This window comes from Euprymna scolopes, chromosome 11, assembly GCF_053919585.1.
Source record: "Euprymna scolopes isolate OS-2025 chromosome 11, ASM5391958v1, whole genome shotgun sequence".
NCBI classification, from domain to species: Eukaryota; Metazoa; Mollusca; class Cephalopoda; order Sepiida; family Sepiolidae; genus Euprymna; species Euprymna scolopes.
In genome coordinates, this window is record NC_136492.1 from 30,842,264 (window position 1) to 30,867,437 (window position 25,174).

General features: G+C 32.8%; 1 protein-coding gene across 4 annotated transcripts in view; it reads left to right on the plus strand.

The window, feature by feature from the left end:
- Positions 1-25,174, plus strand: part of LOC145287823 (long-chain-fatty-acid--CoA ligase 4-like) — a 215,121-nt gene that overhangs the window by 152,468 nt on the left and 37,479 nt on the right. For all 4 annotated transcript variants that reach the window (XM_080135687.1, XM_080135688.1, XM_080135689.1 and 1 more), the window contains 4 exons: positions 2,254-2,431; positions 5,500-5,606; positions 18,605-18,746; positions 22,681-22,761. In XM_080135687.1, the coding sequence (XP_079991813.1) occupies positions 2,254-2,431; positions 5,500-5,606; positions 18,605-18,746; positions 22,681-22,761 (508 nt within the window). The remainder of the gene's footprint in view (positions 1-2,253; positions 2,432-5,499; positions 5,607-18,604; positions 18,747-22,680; positions 22,762-25,174) is intronic.

Sequence of the window (25,174 nt, forward strand, 5' to 3'; positions counted from 1 at the left end):
TTAAAAATTTCTTTATAAAAAGAAAACTACTTGATCAATTTATATGTTTTTTTTTGAATATATTTCTATTCTATGATGCACATCAGATTTTTCTTTAGTTTTGTTATTTTATTAGGTTGAATTCTAAATAAGAACCGATTTTTTTTCTTTAAATTTCAGAAAAATAAATGCCATTTTAAAAGCTTCATTCATTCAGTTTGATATTGTTAAATGTATTCGAATCGAAAAATCTAATTTTTAACTTGAGATATAGAAAAAACTGAGTCAAAACGTGATTTAAGTTTCAGCACTTTCTGTTTGTAAACATGCACTGCACATGATATTTTGCTGGTGCATACAAATGGCAAATGTGGGAGATACTTAGCAAAGGGAGTGGGGAGGCTCGCAGACAACTGGAAATATCTCTGGCCAAAATTCAACCATCCAAGATATATTTTCTTTATTTTAAATAAGTATCTCATTGAAGGGGAAAGTCATGCTGGGATTGGTGTTTGTGAGAAAAACCTTGCTTAGGCTTATCCGCATTAAAGCCCCCATGAATGGAGATAGTGTAATGTTATCGCTGGTGTATATCTCAGATGGTCAATGTTTGAATGACCGAAGAGTAGCAACTAACAAAAAGCCAGAATCAGTCAGAAGTGAAAATATGCCACGAGATGGGAAAGGGAGGTGGTCATAGCCAACCAAGTTGTATCAAATCAAAAGATGATGGCCAAGTTTGAGATGTACTTCATCCGATCCATCAGTTTGAAAAACAACTTTTTAGACATTTTTGAATAATTAGATCAATATGTAATCATGCTCTGTCTTGTTGAAACACATTCTTAGAAATGTCATCATCAAAAAATGGCTGCTTAAGAAACTGTTGGAGTAGAATGTGGTAAATGATATCTTCCACAAAGATGAATGGACCATAAATTTTATGATTGAGTCATTTCAAGCAACATTAATTTTTGCAAAGTCTCTTTGACTTTTTGGGGTTTATTTTTATAGTTAATGTATCCTCATGTGTCTTAGAAACTTTGGTTGCAGATCACTTTGAATTAGCATTTTTATGGCAAAGTGTCCAGATTCAAACAACAAATCGGATTTTGGATGTATTCAAGCATCTCTATAAATATCGTAGTCTATCCCACTTTGAAATATCATTTTGTTTGATCTGTTCAACTTATATATATATATATAATTATTACAATAATAATTTTTAATACTGACAGACACTAGTGTTCCATCCTTTCGGGATTCATCAGTGCAGGGTGGCATGATTACTATCGGTCGGGAGATTCAAACCCGGTCATGAAACCATCTCTGACTCCATTAGCAATGAACAACCCCCACGGCCAATCTCAACCACGAGAAATATTGTTAAAATTTTAACATTTATTTTTTAAATGTCGTAACACACATATACTCTTTTTCACCCCAAACAAGTTGTACTGCTATTTGGATTGTTTGGATCATGTCTAACAGAGGATTGTGGGGAGTTAAGTATGAAGTTGTATGTTCACGTTACAATTTAACTTCTACATATTAGTACAATCAGAAAAGCAGGAAACAGTAAGGGAATTCCAAAGTCTAGCAGTCCAAAGGAAACAAAACTATTAGAGTAGATTTTCCGGCATCTAGGGACCTCAACAGTGAAGAAGTGGGATTTTTCTGCTTGTTGGGTTGGGCGTAAGTATGTACATCGAGGGGGCACAAGTGCTATGAGTTCATCAGAGGACTTGTGCCATTAAAACACTTGTAAAATCAGCACAGGAATGCAACATTCAGGTGATGGAACAGGGATTGAAGCTTGGCCTATAGTACAGGACCTATAAGATTCTAAGAGGGAGAGAGAAGTGGTAGATGCACCAGCCCATAGCTGATATGTGGCAGCAATACTCCATGCATGGGCGAATAGTGGCTTTGTAGGGATATAGGATACTCTTGAGTAATTTTCTAGTATGGTAAAGAAAGCCCACTTTTTCTTTGCAGCAGTCTTGGCAATGTCCTTAATGTATTTGTTCCAAATCATGTTGCCTGTGAATGTTAAGTCGAGTTTAAATGATTTTATTTTATTTGTTGAAGCTTAAATTTGAAATAAGATTTTTTTGTACATTTAAGCTTAAGTCTGAAATAATTTTTTTTTTTTTTTTTAACAAGTTGACATCGTGTGACAAAAATTTACAAAAATATTTCAATGTTAATTTGTGATAAAGGTTTTTAATTGTTGAAATTGCTAATGAATTTTTTTTTTTTTTTCTTTTTCAGTTGATCATGGGAGATTACCATTTTTTAACATTTAACGAAATTTTAGAACGGGTCCACAACTTGGGACGCGGCCTCTTAAAACTTGGGCAGAAACCACGGGACAGAGTCCTTATATTTTCTGAAACTCGAGCTGAATGGATGTTGGTCGCACAAATGTCCCTAGCTTATAACTTTCCTTGTAAGTATTTTGTAAAATTTCTTTGTTTCAGAATTTTTTAGATAAGGATTGATAATTTTTTTTTTTTTACATAGGAGTCACCACTTATCAAACCCCAGAAGCCACTCGAAGATAAGGGTTAATGAGTATACAGTAGTTAATGGGACAATATCGTAGTAATCGTTAGTGGAAATTTGGTAAATTGGATTACTTAAAGGGAACGGCTCATCAAGAATTTGTTTAGGTTGGACTTGAAGATGACCATATTGTAGTCAGCTGGAAAGCAGGAAAACAGAAGAGAGTTCCACATGTGCACAGTTCTAAGAAAGAAGCTTTGTTCATGGAATCTAGTTTAGGTTTAGACACAAAGAGTGAGGGAAATTATTGATAGTGTTTTCAGCTTGACGAGTATCTCTCGTAAAAGTTTGACAAGGGGGGGAGGATCATAGATTGGAGCTCAAACAAGCACTTGCCATAAAAATAATGATAAAGCAGAGACAGGCTTGCAACATCTCTTCTGTGAGAAAGAGATTGCAGGGAAGAAAAAAGGGATTCCCCCACAAGGCTACAAAGTCTATTTTGAACTCTGTCAAGGCAGGATAAGACTTTTTTAGCAGCTCTTGCCCAGATGTGGCAACAGTACTCCATCCTTGGATGTACCTGGCTCTTATATAGGTAGAGAATTGCATCAGCAGTGATCGATTTACTGAATCGATAGAAGGATCCCACCATTTTTCCAGCAACATTGACGACGGATTTGATGCACGTGTTCCATTTCAGATCACTAGTAAAGGTCTAGCCCAGAAGCTTGTTAAAACATGGAGCCTCCCCAAGACGAGAGCCATTCATTTCAATTGATTCCAGATGAGGATCAGAGCGTTGGTGACAATTTGTATTATTTGGACTACTATTCTCATCTTGGTTGATGTTTTTATGTTTGAAATTATATAGTCTCCAACCTGCTTCAAGGAACTTGGGAATATTTATGTTAAACTTGGAAACTTTTATGGAATTTTGAACCAAACACTTTATTTGATCCATAGTTAGATTGTTCTAGTTCCATCAGGAAATGTGCAACGGATAAAGGCATTTATTAACAATCAGTTCTAAATGACAGTATTTTTGAAGTTGAAGGTTCAGTCATTACTATAGGCAATAATAACTAAAAATATAGTAATTAACACTTCTACCTACTCATGGCTGACATAATGAGGATAATCTGCCCACATTTTTTAAATATCTTTAGTTCAAAATTACATCATTTGAAATGAGAAAATTACAACCAAGAATATTAGTCCAAATCAATCATTTTTGTTGATGTGTATTGAAACATTAATTCTTAATATAATATCATGTTGTTGTGTTGAAAAGGTGAGGGGGGGGGGGACTATTAATTTTTGTTCACCACAAACGAGGCATACTGCTACTCATGTAAGGAGCTACTGCGATTAGAGGTCAGATTTATTGAGAGCATTTTAAGTAGGGAGTTGTGTAGCGAGATGTTTGTTCACATTACATTTCAATTTCTGCCTAGTTGTACAGACTGGAAGCAGGGGGGGGGATTTTAATAGCTAATTATTTAAGGAAAAAGGCTATTAAAATATAAAAGATTTTGGCATTTGTGTGTCAATTGTTGATGTTGATGGTGATGATGTTGATGATAATGAATGCCCAACTGAAGTGCAAAGGTATTGCCACATGGACTTAGGGTCATACTTGTTTTGTGTGCCCTGAGAACCAGAGCAATAATTTCAGTGATAAGTGAGTCTAGTCACCCTTCAAGGGTCCACCACTAGATAAAGATAAAAGTGTAGCCACTGGGACTTTTTAGTGCACATTTTCTTGCCCATGTGTATGACGAGAATCTGCCCAGCATGGGATTACATCTGAGGACCTTTACAGTGAATGGGGTGGGATTTTGCTGCTAGTTGGGTTGATCAAGAGTATTTACCTTGACGGGATACAAGTGTAGTTAGTTTTAAGCATATTTTATGGAAGTACTTATGACACTAGAGCAAGGATGCCATATTGTTGTAATGAGACAGAGGCTGGAGCTTGGTAGACAAAGTGGGACTTATTATTGGGTTAGAAACTCCTTTTTCCCCAGGAGCAGAGGCTAGTGGTTGAATCCCAGATTATTTTTCAATTTAGAAACATTGATTTAAAAATGAATATAAAGATTAAAACACTTAGGACGAAGGCGGATTAATTTTTGCAAAACTTTTCATAATGCCTATCACCTAGAAAGGGTTGGGAGGGTTCCACTTTTTGTTTATTTTTGGACTTTTTCTTCCACCCCAAGCCAATGAAATAAATAAACCAACAACTTTTTTACACAATTTTAATTTTACTTATATATATACATTTTATATTAAAAAAAAAAAAATTGATTTGGGAATCTTATGTAGGACAAACCTTAGTGTGCTTGAAGTCCTTATGGTGAATGAGAACTTTAGCTAAGGCTAGACAAGCAAAGGAATGAGAATGATCAAAGATCCCCGTCCTCAATTTGTGCCTGATTTTTTTGTTTCGTTTTTTTTTCACAGAAGAAAAAATACAACTCAAAACTTTGTTACTAATGAAAACCTGCAATTGAATATCAGTTCAAGGAAACTTATTTTATTATTAAATACAGCCAAAGATTGGATACTTTTTGGTTATCTTATATTTTGAGAAAAGAAACATTCAATTTATTTCTGTCTACTCTAATATTAAAACTAGTAGGGTTATTCATTGTTGCCCAGAGCAAAAGTGTAAGATTTTTCTATTAAAACTTCTATCTCTTTATTTCTCTCTATCAATGAGCATAAGAGAAGTAGTTACATGATAAAAGAAAATCAGAGTTACTTCCCTTTCGTATAAAACCCTAAAATGTAAAAAAAAAACAAAAAAAACCCGCCCCCCTTCCTTCCTGGTGAAATTTACATTGGATTAGGGTCAAAGAATGAATGATGTATTTTTCTGTATGGACAATATTGGCTAATTTCTATTTATGAATTTATGACTTGGATTTAAAAAAATTATTACTGATTATCTTCCCTTGTTTTCTTTGTCTCTTTTAAATACAGTTCTGTTCTTCTTTGTTTCAGTGATCACTCTTTATTCAACTTTAGGAGAAAAGGCCATCATTCATGGAATTAATGAATCCGAAGTGAATTTGGTGTTTACTAGTGCCAGTTTAATGCCAAAACTTAAGGTAAGTACAGTTATTTTGATGAAATTAAATATGACATATGTAAATGTCCAAATCTAGAACCTTCTTCCCTCCTTTTCTTTCTTCTTGAAGGAACCACTTTGTGGTTGATCTTCTCTTTTCTCTCTCTCTTATTCTCCTTTCCCTTTATTTGTTCTTTCTCTATTTAGTCATATGTAGCTGAGGTATCAGGTCAGATTGTTGCACCATCTTGCTTTTCCCCCATCCTCTAGTTCTTCTCCTCTACCATATTGTTAACACTCAAGTATTATCTCGGAAAAGAAAGATGTGGACATCTGTTTGTATTTTAGATTTTATATTTTAGATCATTTGGATTACTGTTATGCTAACAATGTTTCTCTTGATCTAAACTCTCAGTATCTTCTGGGGTATTTTGTTGAACTTGAGAATACAGAATTTTAGTTTATTATGATTATATTACGGTATATCAGCAGAACTTTGTGTCTGAGTTCGTTCCTTATAGATTCGAAAACGGCTGGCCCAATTTTTTTAAATTTCACACAAAAGTAAATTATGTCTGACAGTGTTCTTAGAAAGGTTTTATATCAGAATGTCTTCGATAAGTATCAATAAATCAGAATAATCAAATGAAAGTTTAGTGTTTGAAAAAAATGTGTGATAATAAAAATTTGATGGAAAAACATAAAAGAAATTAAACCTTTTATTTAATCGATCATGGTAGCTTGCTCTTACTCCATCAGCTATGATCGGTAGAAGTCTTAAATTATTTGTAATTACAAGGCTCTACATTGCGAGTGATTTTTCAAAGTGGGGACTAGAAATAATGAAACGCTTATCTTTTGGCGATTGTATTTCTTTCACTAACAATCTTCCAAAGCTCACTACTGAGTGAAAAATATCTTTTCAACTTTGTTCGTTTTATTTAAAAAAAAAAAAGAAAAAAAGTTTTTTAATAAAACAAACAATAAAAGTTTAATAGAACAATATTCTTTTTTTAACGAAGGCTGTTTAAAAAAACATGAAGAAATTAGAATGCTTATACCTTCAAGTATCAACATAAAATTTGTTGTATATTTATGATTACACTTATTAAAAAAATTAGAAAACTATATATGTACATAATCGTCATAGAACGAAGATATCATATTCCAAAAATCATGCGAGTTTGGCTAGTGGCTTTTCCATTTGGCTAGTAAACGAAAATATTTAGTTGTCAAGGGTCAACTAAATATAAATTTGTCCATAGAGTCCTGAATTAGTATTTCCTGTACTTACTGAGGATTGAACTTTCAACCTCCAGAAAACTAATTTACAACTGATTATTACTTAGCACCTATATCCATTGCACTATGACCTTCCGGACAAAACATTGTAAGAATAACATCTAAGATAAGAGTAATCCGAATAAACAAAATAATCAATCCTCATCTAAAAAATTCTGAAACATGGCCATTCATGCATTTAATTCAGTTTCTCTTCTTTGCTCACTGTTAATAACTTTAGAAGAATTGTAAAAAGAAGAATATATAAATTGCTTAGCATTATTATAAAACCCCTTATTATATTACACCGTTTATATTTTTGGACAAAAAATGTAATATAATAAAAAAACAAAAAAAAACATTATCATTGAATTTGTAAGTTTAGAAGCATCACAATTTAAAAAAATTTTTTTTTTTAAAGAAACATTTATTCATTTAAAAGAATTAAAGTCTACTTCTTTTTGACAATATATGTCGTCATAAGGTATGGAATCAGTTTTTCTTTTTCTTCCTTGTGACATGGAGATCTTTGGTTAGTAAAGTCTGTGGTTTTAATGATTTTTTTTTTCCCCAAATGTTCCAGTCAGAAGGTTTGTGCATGGCTCCTGTGAATTAGTTTTTTTTTTGTTAATCTATTAATCTAAATATGTAAATTAGAATTAAAATTTGTGAGCTAATACAATACACTTAGCTTTTTTTTTTTCACGGGAGCTACATGCAACCATTTTAATTGTAACATTTGAAAAAAAAAAAAATCACCATTTAACACCACACTGATTTTGCTTTTCTGGTGAAACCATTCCACGAGGATGAAAAAAATAGAAGCACAAACTAATTCCATGCTTTATGAAGACATATCATTAAAAAGATTTGATTGGTTTAATCGATCATAGAAAATCAAATTAATGACAAAATGTTTTCCATCAGCATCAATGTTAACCCTGTATATATTTCTAAGTCTCTTTCTTTAGATTGTGTTAACGTCAAAGTATTTTCTTTTTTCAGTAGAATTTAAATTGTTTTCAATTTGTGTAAGATATACAGTGACTGTATACCAACATTTTGAGTTTAGAGAGAGAAATGAAGTTAAGGAATTACTTCTGTACAATTTAAATAATGGATATTATATATCAGTTATTAAATATTCCCCAAGTTCCAGTTTCATTATTTCAAAAATATTTTCAGGGGATATAATATGAGCACAACATCCCATTTGAAAATTTAAATATTTCGAATTTGTATTGAATTTGATCTATAGTTCTGTCATGGTTAAAACGTTGAAAGAAGAGCGAGAAGGCTTGGAAACAGTGAAATGAAATAAATATTAACAGAAAATACAGAAACGTATAGTGGTTGAGTGGGACGCTGCTCAAGTGAAAGGACAAAGTAAAGTTATGACCCACTCCCTCTCAGTCTCAGGTCCAGACTGCTTGATTGTAGAAACTAGTTAACTGATTACCAGAAGTGACGTCAGGAATCTGTAGGGGTGCTACACCAACAAGTTCTATGACACTAATGAAACAAGATTCATTTAATTTCTATTTCTTAAGCCCTAAATTTGAGACATTTTCTAGAATCAAAAATCGTGTAATGCACTTTGATCAAAATCAAGAAGTTAGACATAAGGCTTAGTGTCATTGTGTCTTGATTTTACTGTTCATCAGGAGGTATTAAAGTGGTGCAAAACTTTTCCATTCAGGGAATTAATTTTACCCATCATGGGACGAGTATTCTTGTATATTTTTAAAAAAAAGAAGAAAAATCTGCCGGATATAATAAGTAATCTGACATATTTCTTTTTTTTTTTTTTTTTTTTTTTTTTTTTTTTTTTTTTTTTTTTTTCTTCTCCCCCATCCCAAACAAGGCATATTGCCACTTGGGCATGAAAGCTTACTATTTGCGATCATGTCTACAGGGAACTCTGTGGGGAATTGAATCATGAGATGCCTGTTCGCAATACATTTAAATTTCTACATGTCAGTACAGTTATGGAAGTAACAAACAGTTAGGGAATTCCTAAGTCTAGCAATCCGTAGAAACAAACTATTAGAGTAGAAGGCTTTCTGACATCTAACGACCTCAGCAGTGAAGGGGTGGAATTTTGCTGCTTGTCAGATAAGTCAGAAGTATGTATGTCAGGGAGTCGCACGCTCTACGAATTCATCAGAGCACATTCCATTAAAGTACTTGTAAAACAACATTGTGGCGATATTGGTTGAGCTTTACCAATAGTGCAGGCTGACCTATTAGATTTGAGGCTTATTTTTTGGGATCCTGTCTAAAAAGGAGAGACTAGTGGTAGATGCACCAGCCTAAATGTGGCAAGTTATATATATTAGAAATTAATTAAAATTAGTGAATTTTTTTTTCTCCAATTTTAAAAGAAATTTGTTGTTCTATAACAAAGATTTTGGTTAATGTAGTCTTTGTGTATATTAATAAATTGTTTACTATAAGAATCCACTCATTTCGTTCTTTAATCAGGTGAACGATAGAACTATATTTCCTCATTTATTAATTTAATTGACTCATTTAACGTGAGGGACTGGTCCCCTCCTTCTCCAGTCAGCAAATTATGACAGTGCCATGTGACAATTTATTTTAGAAATTTTTCTAAATTAGTTGCCTTAAATGTTGTCTTAAGGAGAAATGCTTCCCAACACCTTGGAAAACCTCATCAGTCTGCCCTGTATTTAACAATTCAGGTAATCGGTCATCTCCCTCACAGTCTCCTGTGTTTCATGAGTAAGTTGCTGGAATCTGTGTTAAATAGAGAAGTGATCAACCACCTCAGCAAAAATAACCTACTCAGTGACCTGCAATATGGTTTCCAGTCTGCTAGACTGACTTGTGTAATGTGAAGATCAGCCCCCCACCCCCCACCTCTAATCAGCAAATTATGACTGTGCCGGGTGACAGACCTACCTGCACATTTTATTTTTGAAATCCTAAACTAGTTGCCTTAATATATGCTACTATATCACTGATAGCTGATTGAAAGGATCCATGCTGCTAACCACTTTATCATATAATATTAACAGTTAGGTTGTAGTAATAACAAGATAAAAAAAAATCCTATCTGTATGAAGTCGGTTTGATCCTGGGTAATATGTCAGTCGTCCCCCAGTGTGATATTGTCATTTGATGTATTTGGCCAATGGAGATTGCCTCACTGACAAACACATTAAATGTTTTTTGATATTTTGTCAATTTTTTCATCTTTTCTGTTTACTGATATTTGTTTACGTTGCTTAGCAACAGCCAATGATCTGATGGCATAACATACCAGATGCAACATCCTCAATTATTTGCATCAGTTTTCTCCATCTCTTGTGTATGTGGACGACAACGACAATAAGGTTATAAAAAAGTAGAATCATGATTTTTTTGTTGTTTTTTATTACTTCCCAGTTTTATACTTTTTTTTTTTTAAAAAAGATTTTTAATTTTTGTTTTTCTTCCCTCTTATATATTTTTCTTTTTTACTTTTTCTCATCTCTCCTCTATTTTTCTCTTTCCTGCCTCTTTCTTTCATTCTGCTTCCACTCTTTATCTCTACTCCCCCTTCTCTCTTTATCTCTACTCCCCCTTCTCTCTTTATCTCTACTCCCCCTTCTCTCTTTATCTCTACTCCCCTTCTCTCTTTATCTCTACTCCCCCTTCTCTCTTTATCTCTACCCCCCCTTCTCTTTTTATCTCTACTCCCCCTTCTCTCTTTATCTCTACCCCCCCTTCTCTTTTTATCTCTACTCCCCCTTCTCTCTTTATCTCTACTCCCCCTTCTCTCTTTATCTCTACTCCCCCTTCTCTCTTTATCTCTACTCCCCCTTCTCTCTTTATCTCTACTCCCCCTTCTCTCTTTATCTCTACTCCCCCTTCTCTCTTTATCTCTACTCCCCCTTCTCTCTTTATCTCTACTCCCCCTTCTCTCTTTATCTCTACCCCCCCTTCTCTCTTTATCTCTACCCCCCCCTTCTCTCTTTATCTCTACTCCCCCTTCTCTCTTTATCTCTACCCCCCCTTCTCTTTTTATCTCTACTCCCCCTTCTCTCTTTATCTCTACTCCCCCTTCTCTCTTTATCTCTACTCCCCCTTCTCTCTTTATCTCTACTCCCCCTTCTCTCTTTATCTCTACTCCCCCTTCTCTCTTTATCTCTACTCCCCCTTCTCTCTTTATCTCTACTCCCCCTTCTCTCTTTATCTCTACTCCCCCTTCTCTCTTTATCTCTACTCCCCCTTCTCTATTTATCTCTACTCCCCCTTCTCTATTTATCTCTACTCCCCCTTCTCTCTTTATCTCTACTCCCCCTTCTCTCTTTATCTCTACTCCCCCTTCTCTCTTTATCTCTATTCCCCCTTCTCTCTTTATCTCTATTCCCCCTTCTCTCTTTATCTCTATTCCCCCTTCTCTCTTTATCTCTACTCCCCCTTCTCTCTTTATCTCTACTCCCCCTTCTCTCTTTATCTCTACTCCCCCTTCTCTCTTTATCTCTACTCCCCCTTCTCTCTTTATCTCTACTCCCCCTTCTCTCTTTATCTCTACTCCCCCTTCTCTCTTTATCTCTACTCCCCCTTCTCTCTTTATCTCTACTCCCCCTTCTCTCTTTATCTCTACTCCCCCTTCTCTCTTTATCTCTACTCCCCCTTCTCTCTTTATCTCTACTCCCCCTTCTCTCTTTATCTCTACTCCCCCCCTCTCTCTCTACTCCCCCCCTCTCTCTCTACTCCCCCTCTCTCTCTCTACTCCCCCCTCTCTCTACTCCCCCCTCTCTCTCTCTACTCTCCCCCTCTCTCTACATCTCTACTCCCCTTTCGCTCTTTTCTTTTTTCCACATTTTCTATTCTCTTCCCTCTCTTCTTTTCTCCTTTTCTGTTTTTTTTTTTTTGCTTTTTTTTTTCATTCCCATTCGTCTCCCAACATGCGTTTTACCTTCCTCAACCTATTTTCTCTCCTGTCACTATTCCTCTTTCTCTTTTCACTTCTTTCCCTTTCTTTCTCTCCCTCTGTTCTAATCTCATTTTCTTCACGTCTTTTTCCAGATTTTGTGATTTGACATGAACCTATTCATCATTTAAAAAAAATATAGTATCTTTCTCTTAATTTTACTAATTTAGAACAGTTTAAATTGATTTTTGGAGACTGTGATAAACAAAAACACCAAAACAAATTTATTCAAGGGTCATGCAATTTAATAATACAGTTTAAAAAACATTTGTTGAAACCCTATGGAGTTTCACAGTGACCTAGTCCCATTACTATATGTACATCATGGGCACTCACTGTGTTACATACATAACAGCACCACACGCACACACACATAAACACAAAATATATGTGTGTCATAAAATAAAACTGACAAATTGCATTTACAGAACTGTTTGATAAGTCTTTCATCTGATTGCATTTGCAAAGCTTTTTTTTATTTGGAAACAGATGGTCTGCAGAAACTGGAACTTACTATCCTAGAGATTCCAGTTGACTTGTTAGCATTCTCAAGAACAATATAATTGCCAACATTTGTTGTTTATTGATGGATTGCATTTTATATACAAAACAATATATAGTAGGGCTACCCTGCGTTGGCCAGGCTATTTCTGTTTAAACTTTTACCTCTCTCTAACCATCTCTCTATTCTTCTCTTTTTATCCATCCCGTGTCATCCCTCCCTCTCTCACAACTCCCTTTTATTTCTGCTCAGTTATTTTCCTTTCTAGTTGGACATAGATAACTCTTTTATATAATAGATCCTTTTGAAGAATGAATCTGTATTTTCTTTTCAATTTAGTAAATAAAATGGCTAAAAAAACAACACACTGGCAAAAACCTGGCCTAAAGAATATATTTTTTTCTAAATATGGTAATGTGTACACACAGCAGCTGAGAAAGAAAATGGCTGCTAAGGTTGAGTTTTTTTTTTTGTAAAAACTGAAATAAATCCTTACTCCACATATAAATTATAAAGAGAATTGTTCATAAGGAATGTTTCACTCAAAAAATATATATATTTTTTGTATTGAACTACGGAATCTATCTTTTGAACATTTCCATCCCTAACTATCAATTGACTGCAAATAATGGTTTAATACGCATGGTAAATTAGAATTCATACCTTCAAAAATTGGCTATTAACCGACGTTTGGCAATCTATTGTCAGGTAGCTTCATGACGAGCTGAAATATTATTTCTTCAGTTCGCATGAAATCATTGTCATAAACATAATATATAAGACTTGTAAGATGCATTCTAACAACTCAGCGGCCATTTTCCTTCTAGGCTGCTGTGTTTACACATTACCATATATATATATAAATTCACAATAACCAAGACAACAATATAAGAAGTTTATCATAAAATATATTTCTTCGGTGTTACAATCGTTTCTTAACCATTTGGACAAGCTTGTACAATGTGAATTTATAATATATATATATATATGTTCGATTATTAATACTAATAATTGAGTATAAGTATCTGAGCCAATTAATATGGACTTTAGTTTAATTTGTATATGAACATTACCAAAATGTAATAAGTTAAATTTTGGTTAAAACTATAAATATACTAGCAGTTCAGCCCAGCTTAGCTTGGGCCCTATGTACTGTTCATAACTTTATGTATATTTTATAATATATATATATATATATATATATATATATATATATATATATATTAAGTTTTGACTTGTGTCCAAGTAACTTACATCTAAAATTTCAAGTGTTTAGACCTAAAATTGGCAGAGGAGTTTGGTAGAGTCTGCAAAGGTCAACTCTTTCAACTTTGACCTCTTGGCAGCCAAATTTTCACCCAAAAACTGATTAAAAAGCTTGCTGCATGTCTGAATACACTTTATGTAAAATTTCAAATGTTTAGACCCAAAATTAGCTGATTAGTTTGGTAGAGACTGCAAAGGTCAAATCTTTTGAACTTTGACCTCTCAAATGTTTAAACCAAAACAGAATTTGCCAGATTAAGGCCGAACGATGGCATTATGAATATGAATGCGTAACGTAGTAGCTATTGGTTCCTGTTTTAGTTTTTAGCCTTGCAGTAAACATGTCTTTATAGTTCAGGCATTAACGCCAAAAGAAAATCTAAATCGTAAGCTAAACATGTTGGTTTTGATTCTCGGTAGTGGTGCACAAGTCATTTTTAACTTCTCAAATCATTACTATATATTAGGTCCAATATAATATAATAAATACGAAATCTGCATTAATCAAAATATCATATTTAAGCATATTTTACGACTGGGCAATGCTGGGCAACCTGCTAGTGTATCGCTCTCTCTGTCATGTAGTTTGCTTGAAGCATTGTGTGGGATAGGTGTGTAGTAGAGATTTAGAATGCTATCACATTCCTCGCATTGTGATAGTCTTCTAAATCTCTACTTTTTATATATATATATATATATATATATATATATATATATATATAATGATTAAAGTGGAAATGTGTGTGTGAGGACATTTGTCAACCTATATACTCAACAAATGTTTGATTTGCAGACTTGGAATTTGATATATAGGGTATTTGCACACGTGAAAACACTTTTTAATTGGTTTTCATCCAGAAAAAAAAGTTGCTTAGGGGGTCAAAATGGAAAAATTGGTACTTGGGTGTCATCAGATTTTTATCTGTTTCACGAGGTTTGAAAACACTTTAAAGATCATGGCAAGCTGGTCTAATGTTTATTGTACTTGGCTCGCTGTCTTTAGGTTTTAGTTTTGATCTCAGCTTGAGTATTCTGTTTTTTGTTCTTACTTTTTAAGAAGTGAACTGTTAAGGAAAAACAATATTCGCATGTACATGTCTCAGTTTCTTTCCTTTTTTTTTTTTTTTTTAATTTATTTTTTTTTTTCAAGGAATTTAATGCTACGTTTAATACCAGGGAATTCCAGGTACATCATCTAGTACATAGGAAAGAAAGAAAAAAATTTAAAATATCAGTCTATTATCAAATAAATCTCATTTTGAAAGGGATGCTTATTATTGTAGATAGAGCATTTAATAAATGAAGACAACTAATGATAAATAAAAATTTACATTTATTGCATCAAAATGTTCAAATATGTATTAGATATGTTTGAAGCCAAAACAGCGCATTATTAAAAAACATTTTTGTTTGAAATTTATATTGAAATTTATAAATATATTTTGAAGATAGACTTCATCATCAGTATGTCTTTTTTTTTTTTTTTTTTTACATGTTGTTGGAGCATAGTCAGTAGAAGTCCGTTATTTTTATGGTAGTCTTTTCAAATGTTGGAACAGTGCGTTGGTTACGCAGAATTCACGTTAGGGTTTGCGTTCCTTGATAGAAGGGCTGGTTGAGTTTGAATAAAATAAAATACATATTAGATGTGTTTGAAGCCAAAACAATCTAATACATATTTTATTAAAAAAAATGTTTTTATTGCATCGTGAAATGTTTAAAATGGAATATAATGGAAATTATTTCTTAATCCATGGAGTTTCGAAAATTTACACTTTTCTCATCAGAGGAAATAGTGTAAAAACAAACAAAAACACATTTCTGGAATATAAAAATTGTAACCTTAGAAATTGGTTACAGGAGTTGGAACAAAAAGAAAACATTTGATGACACAGTAAATGTCTATTTTTATTTATATATTTATATATAATCATAAGTGTATGTGTGTCTGTCTATAAATGAAGCTATGTCATTGTCTTTGCTACAGTTTTCTTGGGAGATTATTACAACTGTTATTTCAAATGATTTTATTTTAAAATTTGAATCCAGAAGTTTGTTAATTGAACTTAAGTATAATATTTTATTCATTTATTTGAACTCTCTCTCTCTCTCTCTCTCTCTCTCTCTCTCTCTATATATATATATATATATATATATATATATATATATATAAAAATAGGATGGCGCTTTTCTTAAAATATCGCTATAAAATGAATATTCAAATTTTAAATTTAAGAAAGCCAAAAACGATATGTGCTATTTTTCTTTAAACCTTAAAAAATATGAAGTAAGTTATTCACTCGGTTGAGTCCTTTTCAAACGATTTCTTTTTGTAAATCACTTTTGTTTTCCTCTTGGAGATATAAAAATCTGTATTAGGTAATAGTCCCTTGGGATTTTAAAATGAACAGTGTGTAAGTCTCTTCAAGAGTAAGCATATGACTAACTTTTTTGAAATATGGTTATTGTTTTAATCTTTGCTTCATTATATATATATATATATATATATATATATATATATATATATACAGTGATGATCATATTTATTGGCACGGTAAAATAAAAGTTAAATTTTGTCTAATAAATTCTAAAAAAGGGATTAAATTAAAGAAAATAACAAAGTATATTATGTATTTTTAACTGGCCTTTCCGATGCAGCAATCGGATTTTAGAAAAAATAAATAACAAAGGAACAACAAACATAATTGCAAAAAACCCTTGTTCAAAATTATTGGCACGATTTATTTAATAATCAATTGTATAGCCTTTGGCCTTGATTACCTTCCTCAGTCGCTTTTCATAGTTTACAACTAAGTTGTTGCACTCTTCAGTAGTAATTTTAGCCCACTCTTCCTGACAATAATCCTCCAATTGAATAAGATTCTTAGGCTTCCTTTGCATTACCCTCAATTTTAATGTTCTCCATAAATTTTCAATTGGATTAAGGTCTGGGCTTTGTGATGGCCACTCCAAAACATTAATATGATTGTCCTCAAGCCATTTCTTAGTCAGTTTAGCCGAATGCTTTGGGTCATTATCTTGCATGAACCACCAACGACGACCAAGTGAGAGCTCTTTAGCAGAGTCTTTCAGGTTTTCATCCAATATTTTAACATAATCTTCCTTTTTTATTCTACCTGTGACCTTAATAAGTCGCCCTGGTCCAGAGGCAGCAAAGGATCCCCAAAACATCAAACTGCCTCCACCGTGCTTCACTGTGGGTATGGTGTTCTTAGGCAGGAAAACTTTGCCAGATTTTCTGTAAATATAAGACACTTTATTATGGCCAAATAACTCTATTTTCGTTTCGTCAGTCCATAGAACACGTTTCCAGAATGCAACATCTTTATCAATATGACGTTTTGCAAAGGCTAGCCTTGCTTTCAGGTGCATAGGCTTCAATAAGGGAGTCTTTCTCGGACGACATGCTTTTAAACCAGCTCTCTTCAAAACTCTACCAACTGTATGTCGAGATACATTCACTCCAGAGGTGCTCTGTTCATCAACAATCTCCCCAACAGAGATCCTTGGGTTTTGTTTTACTTGTCGAACAATTTTCCGTTCATCTCTTGGGGAAAGAATCCTTTTTCTCCCTCTACCCTCTAAACTCATAACGTGGCCTTGCGATTTGAACTTGTTTATTATGGCTCTAACAGTGGATTTGGGAAGGTTTAGCTTCTTTGAAATCTTATCATAGCCCTCCCCATTGGTATGGCATGCTACAACAAGCTTCCTGACGTCTTTGCTGTGTTCCTTAGTTTTAACCATGGCGATTGAAAATTATAATTTAGTCACTTATAATAGTTTAAATAAATCGCTATCTAAAAATTATCTGAAAAAAATTATTCACTGAATTAGCGTTAAACAAGCATAATATGGCTATAAAAAAGTTCAGAAAACACGTAAACCGGAAATTGATTGATATTATACTGATACTAAAAGAAAAACGAAGCCGTGCCAATAATTTTGAACAAGGGTTTTTTGCAATTATGTTTGTTGTTCCTTTGTTATTTATTTTTTCTAAAATCCGATTGCTGCATCGGAAAGGCCAGTTAAAAATACATAATATACTTTGTTATTTTCTTTAATTTAATCCCTTTTTTAGAATTTATTAGACAAAATTTAACTTTTATTTTACCGTGCCAATAAATATGATCATCACTGTATATATATATATATATATATATATAATGAAGAGATGAGTTTTTCTGTCTCAAATGAATGACAGTGAAAAGGCAAGTATTGGATGTTTTTAAACACGCAAGTCTTATAATCTCATTGCTGTGAGTTCAATCCTTGTCCACAGCAATGCATTTTTTCTTCACTCAAATTCCAAAATAAATTTCACTAAACAAGCTAAGTTATGGATTTGTTTAAAAATTTCTATGCAAATATGACTAATTGTCTTTTTAGTGAGAAATATCAAATTGATTAATCACCCTGCATAAAAACCGGTTCTCATGTAATGTACAACTTTTTATTTTTGTATATTATCAACTAGCATATACACGATAAATATATAATTCTGTTTTGATATAAACAACTGGTTTTAATCTGAATATGTTCTGCCCTCTCCCATTATATTTCTAATTGATTTGATCAATTCGTGCAAATGCCTGCTCATGCATCCAGTTAAAATTTGAAAAATGCACAACAAACATCCAGAACATTTACATTTTTTAATTGATGTAAACATCAATGTATAATATTTAAAAAAAACAAAAAAAAAAAAAACAAATTAATTATTTGAGGGTCAAATGGCAATTATACCATTTAATTTCATTTAATATAAGAATATTCATGCGTCTTTTAATGTCATCATTTCAAGGGAAATAATGTTTTTCAGAGTTATTTCCCTTACATCAACTTGAGTTGTATGTGTATGTCTAAAGAGGAATTAACTGAACAAAAAAGTTAATGGGAAGGAGAAAACGGGAGAGAGGGAAAGCAAGAGGGTAATAGAATTTGTTACTTTTGTCCTAGGCAATGGCAGGTGATTCTGCTATTTAATATGTTTAATATGTATTTATTTTATATTTTTTAGGTGGTATTATCGAAAGTAAATAAAGTAGATCGCGTTGTGTATATGGACGATGGCAAGAACATCTCATCGCAGGGTTATCCATCATCAGTGCAGATTAATAGTCTTTCAGAAGTTGAGCAAATTGGGGCGAAGACTTCTAAAGGTTTGTAGATTTATTTTTCACTTTTTCTTTTCTCTTCACAATAATAATATTAGTTGCCTTTTTTGCAGGTAGTTTTATATTTTTTCTAGCAGGGACACCCAGCGTTGTTAAATATATTTTAATTTATGCAGATTTTGTATTTATTATTATAGTTAATTATTTTATATTATATTGTACCCAATGTATAGTTCTGATTTTTTTTTTTTTTTTTAAATACAAGCTAGTTTTCATGACAATGTTTTTAATAGACAAGATGCAAGCAAGGGTGGTCAGACAGAGTTTTATAATTACATAGATAATAAGCATTTATTTCGTGTTGAATGTCTGATGACTGTTATAGTAGAGATTAAAAAAATGGAAGTTGCAGTTAGGTGACTTGGGTGTATTATTCACCATCTTATATTCTCCTGCCTGTTTTTTAAGCTGACATGATCATAAAATTGATTTCTTTGTTTTATCATCCATATTTGATTTCTTGCTTAAGATTACATGCAAATAATTTTTCTAGTCTTTAAATTCAATATTTTATTACTGCACACCATTTAGCTTGTCCATTTTAGAACTAGATTTCCAGATAGATAAATATATTTCCCCACTTTATTACTGCATTTTAATGGTTAATTTTCATACTGTCTGCTGTGGGTGGGTTGGGGATACAAACTAAGGTGATAATCAGATTTTTAAACACAAAGAAATACACATTTTTAACAACTTATTTTCATATGAAATAAGTACTTATATTCTTACTGTGCTGTAAAAAAACAAACAAGAAAAAAACGATTTAAATACAACTGAAAATGAAGACTTAATCGTAGTGACTAAGTGACACGGCTATTGAATGCTATATCAGCAAGGGACATAACTCTGCTATCCAAAATTTATATTACAACATTACAAGTTGGACAAAGAATTATTGCCCTTTCGAAATACAACAAAATATTTTAATTATTATTTTTAAGTCTACTTCCATCTAACAAAAGTATAAGTTTTTATTGCCTGGTTGTGATGAATGAGCAAAGCTAGCAAGAGTAAAGAATGAGTGGAGTCTTTTTCTATTTATTTGGGGAAAAAATAAAAACAATCATGCTTCAATTGCCATGTAAGGAAAGAGTGGTAGAAATTTACAGAGAAGAGGACACTGTAGCTCTAGCAGTATCAGAATTTTGGGGGAATTTTCAGCCGAGTCGCCATTTTGAATAGACACCTATCTTTCTATCAGATTTTAATAATATGAAAACGTAATTTAAACCCGTAAATTTTATTTCAATAAAACGAGCAAAGACCAAATTTTAATATCATAAAAGCTTTAATAGAGAAATAAACAATTTTATTTATTTTTCCTTCGATTTCTTCACTTAACATTACACGGATTGTCGAACAATAACATTACTTGAATCTTATGATAATTATTTTAACGGCAAAATAAAGAACTTACCTGGTTAATGAGTAAGATATGCTTTCTTTTAATCTTCCTGTATGAGAATTTATTCATATTTATGTATTATAATCCATGTATTTTTTAAATGGAAGGATTTTTCCAACACATATCGCGACAACGCGTGTCTTTCAAGAAAGTTGTAAAGACACTAATTCAGAAACCTTAATAATCTTGATATTGAATTATATTCCTTCAAATTTTCCACTTTTAAAGGTTTTCGGAGGCGCTGAAAACGGAAATAACCATTTATATATACGGCAAACGAAACTAGTAGTTTCCAAGATAAAAAATTTTACAAATGGTCACAAAGTGGGGGGTCACTTTTCTATAATGATGTGACGTCAAATGGGCATCCACTTAATGGCCACATTGCAATGAACAGATTTGGCTGTAATTTTAAAGGAATTTTCGAGGGTGGCTTCATATTGACCCTATATGAATAAAGGGAGATAACATCGTCCTTTTTTTTAATGTTGGCGCCTTTACGCTATCGTACATGAAAACTGGGATTTTTCATTTTTGGATTTACACGGATTACGAAATGACGAAGATATGCAATGTTATTTTTTTTTTTTTAATATCTTAAAGAAATACCTGAATTTTTTATTTATTATACTATAAATCTGCATTATCGGGTTTCGTCTTTTTTTTTTTTTATATCGAAAAAAAAAGGAAACCAGGAATTAAATATAAAAATATACACTGACCGAACATTAATGACTGGAAAATTCTAAACAAAAATTAAGCTTCCACGTAAAAAAAAAAACAAAAACAAAAAAAAAACATGTGGTTATCGAAAAAAGAAGGATTTACATTTTGGACTTTACCGGTAAATTTACAGATAAGTGATATTTTTTTGTTGTTTTAAATTTGAGTATTTTATTTATTCATGTTTTATCTTCAATTTGTGATATATAAAACGTGTTGACCAAAATTAATTATTAAAATTCTCAGACATTTCAAAATGGGGGGGTGAATTTATAAAACAACGTTTGTCTAAAATATTATATTCAGTTTATCGGAAAGAGCATAAAATTTTACATTCACCCGAAAAAAACGTAACAATTGAATGAATAGGAAAATTTTGATAGATTTTTAAAGTTTAAAAATTGAAAAATATTCATCTCATAAAAATCAATTGATTTCATTACGTAACAAAATGGCTCCCAGAGCGCACGCACGCACTTTGTAAACACTGTTTTTTAAACAATGAAAAATAATATTTCTATTATTTTTTAAACAACTTAAATAGTTTATTTTGGAAGCATATTCTATAAAGAAAATAAATAACCCACTTTAGAAAGAGAAATTACGAGTTTTCTATATTTTATTCGCAGTTTTCTGTTAGGGGTGTCAAAAATTCCCCCAAAATTCTGATACTGCTACTGTAGCTCAGCACCTGTTCAAATTCACTTTGAATTGTTGCATTGTTGATGCATTTATTACCTGACTTAGAAATATAAAATCCAGGGATTCTGATTAAGAAAATGGCCCTCCTTGAGTTCAGTTGAAATTGGTGGTGAAATGGTTTCTTGTAGTGTTCGCTTAGACATCTTTCTGGTACAGAAATGAATAATAGATCCTGAGGTATATCAATGTCCATTGATGAGGTGTGGATCAAAATGAGATCACTGTAATCGTCGGCATTCAAGGGAGAAAAGGTTACATTTTTTGAGTTGGGTTTCATACGGCAGATCCAGTAGCATTATTTGAGTAGCCAGTTTTTAATTCTCTCTAGATCCTGGATATCGCATATTAGATATAAAGAAGAGGCTTGGACATCATACTCTAAAAATTGTCTGACCAGGAAGACATAAAGGAGGATAAATATCTCAAGAGTGAGTTTGCCAAAAGAACATTGTACGAGAAATAGAATGCTCCTTGCTTTGTTAGCATGAATGCAATGTTTAGCTGGCTTGAAACACAGGTACACTAAAAGGCCAAGATCTTTTGTCTTGCAAGAGACTGATCTGGAAAGCTTTGTTTCTCTCCTCGAAAATATGGAATCATTTGTCAATATTCGACTTTATTTTGTCTTCAGTTTGACCTTTGCCCCCGGCCTTGTCAACTCTTTCATTCAACCTTAGCAACGATTCTGTTTTCCAGATCTCAGTTATTGTGCACAAAATACAACCTTTGTCAAGATTCACACTAGTTAACTTAATTGCTACTGATGTAAGGTCCCTATATAAATGTAAGACGATTTTATGGCCTATTTTATGGCCTATATAAATGTAAGACGATTTTATGGCCTATTTTTTTGATAATTGCATTAACATGAAATCTAAGTGCACAAATGTATTTAATTTATTACCAGTTCTTTGTTAATGGTTTGAGCACTGTTCTGCTCAATGTTTTATTATAGTGATTTGTTTGAACGAATCCATTATTTTACATTGGTTGACTTTTAATTCATACACGTTTAAATAACGATTTGCTCGCTAGACATACAAATGGATTGGACACCTCTTCATACGTTTTTATTTCTTGTTACAGATGATTTTAAATTACTGAAACCTACCAAGCAAGATGTAGCTGTGATTATGTATACTAGTGGCTCTACAGGCATGCCTAAAGGTGAGTTCCATCTTTCTTTTTCTATCCTCTTTTTTGTATGAGGGAGCTAACATGTTATCCATAGATAAATGCAAATGAATCTGACATTTCCTTGACTCTTTTATATAAGGTGTTGCAGCAAAATCTCACTTCTTCACTGTATAACACGCTGCAAAATTTAACCCTTGATAAAAAAAAAAAAAAGAGATAAACATTAAAAACTAAAAAAGAAGTGCAAGGTGCCTTAAATAAGTTTCCAGACTTTTTTTGGATGTGCACTTTTATTGATAGTACACACATGAAACTCTAGTCCCCTTCAAAGTAATCTCCTCCAGCTGTAATGCACTTTTACCGTTCCAATAGCTTCTGGAAGGTCACATGGAAGTTCTCTTGTGTGAACGTGTCAATGATCGTTGTCACAGCCTCTTTTATCTCGATTCTCATAACGACAGCATCTAAGATTTTCCTTAAGCTTAGGGAATAACCAAAAGTCACAGGGAACAAGCTCTGGACTATAGTGAGGGTGAGGAATTATCTTGATGAAAAATAGTCTGAGACGAGGATGGAGTTTGTGAACTGGTGGAAATGCGACTGACTTGATTTGAAGAGTGCTCCCATCTTCCAAAGAAATCTCTTCCTGAACTCCCGTAAAACCTCCTTGTTGATTGTCTGCCCAGTAGGAATTCAGTGCATGTAAATCATGCCTGTGCTGTTAAAAAAAAAGGGATCATAAGTTTCTGGGTAGATTTACTGTCTGGCCTTCTTGGGTTTGGGAAAGCTATCATACTTCTACTGGGTACTTGGTCTCTGGGTGATAGCAGTAGATCCGGCTTTCATCGCAGATCACCAGAGCATCAAGAACTGTGGGGTCCGAATTGATCAGCTCAACTCCCTACTATAATGATGTCTTTCTTTCTGATCTTTTCTAAGCATTCTTGGGATAAACTTCTGCAAATCTTCCGCATCTTCAGTTCTTTGTGAATAAGTGTGTGTACTATACATACACTGACATCAAACTGTACGCTTATTGTCTCTATCATGACACTTCTTATCCATGAAATTTTTTATTTGGCCAATTAACTCTGGTGTTTTGACTTCCTTACTCCTCCCACATATCTCATCTCTTACAGACTCCCTGCCTTCCTTGAATCTCTTATACCACTCAAAAACTGATGCTCGATTCATGCAAGATGGCCCAAAAGCAGTCTGAAGCATTACATAAGTTTCTGTGAACTTTTTGAAAAGTTTAAAACAGAATTTTATTGCATATCATTCTTCTAAAGTGTCCTCACATCCAGATTGCATTTTTGAAATTCACCAGCTGTGACAATCAGACTGTAGTTGGGTGTATTCCAATTCCTGCTGTAGCTGTTCATTTGAACCTGAAATCCATAAGTCCATAGGTAAAAACTGAGAACCTGAGATCCATAGGTAAAAACTTGTCAGTAATCCATAGTATGTATAACAATAACATACTGAATTTTCAAGAGTCTGCAACAATTTTAAATGCCTGTACAAAAGTTTGCAAACTTATTGAAGGCAGCTCATATATATGCCAAGACCTGACAGTTTATTTAGCAACAGTTACATAATATAATAAATTGTTTTAATGGAACTGCTGTCTGAAGGCAGTCACAAAATGAGTCGCGCTTTGGCAACCATGTTTTCGTCTGCAGTTGCGAGCATCTCCACAGGTGCAGCTTTCAGAGACTCTACTAGCAACAGCATATTTGGAATCACTAGATTCTTGTGGATGTTTTAGCCTGATTTTAATGGATGAAAAGATTTTTGACTATTAAGGAGAAAATTGGTTCTTGTCCAGAGTCCCCCCAATATTTAAAAATAAAAATCTGTATGATGTACGCACCTGTAACAAAAGGAAAATATATTCCAAAAATTATGTGAACTAGCGGGACCTGTGAAAATTACACAGGAGACTGACTGATTCATATGTAATATATTGATGTTGGCATTCTGTAGATATGCTCTGATATTATTGTAACTATTTTGTTAAAACTGGAGAAGTATTTATCCAAGCTAGCAGGGACGCCCGCCATAGCCAAGTCGTAAAATATGCTTAAATATGATGTTTTAATTCTTGCAGATTTCATATATATTATAGAGTTAATGTTCTATCGATTTTTATATATTATAATGTTGCTATTTATAAAATAAAAATATCTATATGACTTGGGTTTTTTAAATTGAAACTGAATCCCAAATAATCAAAACTTATGAAGAATTCTTAATAAAGTTATTTAAAAAAACAATAGATTATTGGAGTACCATTAGCTATAATTGAAACCAAAATTATGACAAATTCTTCGTAAAATTATTTATAAAAAAATTAAATGACTTGAGTGCCATCAGCTATAATCAAAACCAAAACTTGTGAAGAATTCTTGGTAAAATTATTTATTACAAGAAATGGAAG